Below are 2,500 nucleotides of genomic sequence, written 5' to 3' on the forward strand. Positions count from 1 at the left end.
TAAAGATCAGTGGAGTAAATTGTATCCACTTGAATGCTCTGCAGTATCATCCACAGAATTTGACCCTTCTCTATTGATTGTGCTTCTGAGGACAATCTGTAACCTGAGTCCTCCATCCTCTGGCTGGGATCTACCTCCTGATTCACTTAACACCAGCTGTGAGTCTCACATTGTACGTTTGAAGTGTTGTGTGAATGCAGTATCAGTCCATGCTGAAGAGGCCTCTGTTAGTGATAGAGAATTCTGTAAATACAGAAAGCAGATCCAGAAAACCCTGGTAGGATTGGGTGGAGCTGAATATGAAGATGCCATTTGTAAAATAGAGAATGAAGAAATGGATCCATGGGATGAGGAACGTTTCAAAGAACTTCTGAAGCAGTGGAAAGATAATGACAGCAGAATTAAGGACAAACTGAATGAGTGGGAGTGTAAAAGGAAGACTTCTAGAGATGCAGGTTGGTTGTTGGGAGTGAAAATGTACTAAGGCTGATGTTACAACAGCATTTTGAATGATTTGTGTCTTCTGTTGAAAAAGAAATAAACTACTAAAAGCAATAATTTTCTTAGTTGCCATAGTTGCTGATTACCATCAATTACCAGCTGCATGGCATAGTGTAGGTTGGGTGCCTGAAATGTCTAGTGGCAGCCAGTTTCTAGAAGGAAAGGGCTCTCATGCCTTGGAAACCCTGGCAACCCACGTACAAGGGGAAGAGAGTGCATGAGTAGCCAATAAAATTAATTTACACTGATAAGGTCAATCAAACGAGGCAGCCAGGAGGGTTGAAGAACACTGATAAACATTTCCAAAAATGGCATTGAAACTTTTTAAAACACTATGAATGACAATACAATGTGTTTCAATCGTGCACATTGGTTTCAAAAAACCTCACAAGATCCAGGGGCATGTGTCTATTAATAATCATTGCTGACCATCAAGGATGGACAACTGCTCCTTGTTGTTAAGTTTAATTTGACTGCTTTACAATAAACACGGCTTCTGATAGGGTGCCAAAACAATTGACAAATTATGCACCACTTTCAAGTCTCATTATGCAGCAAATTATGTGATATCATTAATATTTTCTAAATGTTAATAGACTTCTCTTTGTATTTGATATTGCCAATTAAATTCTTGCTGTTTTGTTCTGTTATTAACCTAACAGCAGACTGTGTTGATTATTTTACAATAGATTGTGTGCAGGCAGAAGCAAGCTGTGCTGATGTTGTTTCAGCAGCAGCAGCTACAGGAAGCAGCACACACACTCATCATGAACAAGGTAACTACTTCATACAGATCACTGAAAGGTGAAAGTGGATTTTGTGTGATAAAACTAATCCAGAGAGGATTTATATTGTCTACAATAATCGAACTGGAGTTGACCACATGCAGCTGAAAAATCGGTTTTGGTTCAATTTTATCCAGATGAGGCCTGTATATAATTATTACTGTATGTCTCTAAATGCACTGTATGGTTTTTTAAGTCGTGAGCATTTTTATTTTCAAGAAAATGCCAATTTAAAAATTCCACCCAAAATTCACTATGTTTTGCTATGAAGCGAAAACTTAGGGTGCTGTTACAACAACTGGTATTTTGAAGGACTGCTTGTGTTCAAAGATTATCATGATGTTCACTGTGTGCAAAGTCTTGAAGAAAGGTTGCATTCTTTTGGAAATTGATTTCCAAACACACGTGTTTGGATATCCTAACATGTGTGTTTGGATATCTAATCATGCGTGTTAAAAAAACAGTTCTTTACTGCGTATCACGGAGCATCCATGTGACCCAAATGAAGCCACACAATTGGTTAATTACCTCATGCATTATTAATGATTTTGAGAATAATATTTCTTAAATGATGAAAGCATGATTTGCACACATCGCTCACTTGATCCTGCATAGATAATGTTCTATCAAACAATACACCAATGTTATTAAACTGACTAAGATGGTAATAATGTCATTACCCACTTGGATGGAATTGATGCATGTCTGACGACTTGTCACTCTTGATCTTGAGATGATTCACAGTCATCCAAGATATGATGTCACTAGCACATGCCTCAACCTTAGATTTGGAGTCAGCAGGATCGTCAGGATTTGTTGACTTGAAAGAAAAATATAGTTGAGTATCGTCAGCATACATGTGATAGTTCATGGTCAACTGTGGAATTTCATGATTTTGCTTATTGGATCTGTATGAAGAAGGTAAGAGTTATGGGCTAAGTACAGATCCTTGAGGAACTCCACATTGAAGAGGTTTCATTGATGATTGTACTCCATCAATGGACACATTGCTGGCAGTTACTCAAATAGGACTGGAACCATTTGAAGGCAGTACCTGGAATGCCAAACCTAACCGACATTCTCTGTAACATTTTATGATGGTCCACTGTGTCGAAGGCCGCAGATAGATCGAGGAAAAGCAGGATAACCTCATGTCCACTTTCTATCAAACGAAATACATCATTTTGGACTTTTAAAAGAGCCGACTCAGTGCT

At 38.2% G+C, this 2,500-nt stretch overlaps 1 protein-coding gene across 2 annotated transcripts in view; it reads left to right on the forward strand.

Moving 5' to 3' along the window:
* LOC138022481 (protein NLRC3-like) overlaps positions 1-2,500 on the forward strand; it is a 35,232-nt gene that overhangs the window by 10,492 nt on the left and 22,240 nt on the right. For both annotated transcript variants that reach the window (XM_068869635.1, XM_068869636.1), the window contains exons 3-4: positions 1-455; positions 1,191-1,277. The exon at positions 1-455 is cut by the window's left edge and continues 178 nt beyond it. In XM_068869635.1, coding sequence (XP_068725736.1) covers positions 1-455; positions 1,191-1,277 — 542 coding nt within the window. The remainder of the gene's footprint in view (positions 456-1,190; positions 1,278-2,500) is intronic.

Source organism: Montipora capricornis, chromosome 10 (assembly GCF_036669925.1).
Source record: "Montipora capricornis isolate CH-2021 chromosome 10, ASM3666992v2, whole genome shotgun sequence".
Taxonomy (NCBI): Eukaryota; Metazoa; Cnidaria; class Anthozoa; order Scleractinia; family Acroporidae; genus Montipora; species Montipora capricornis.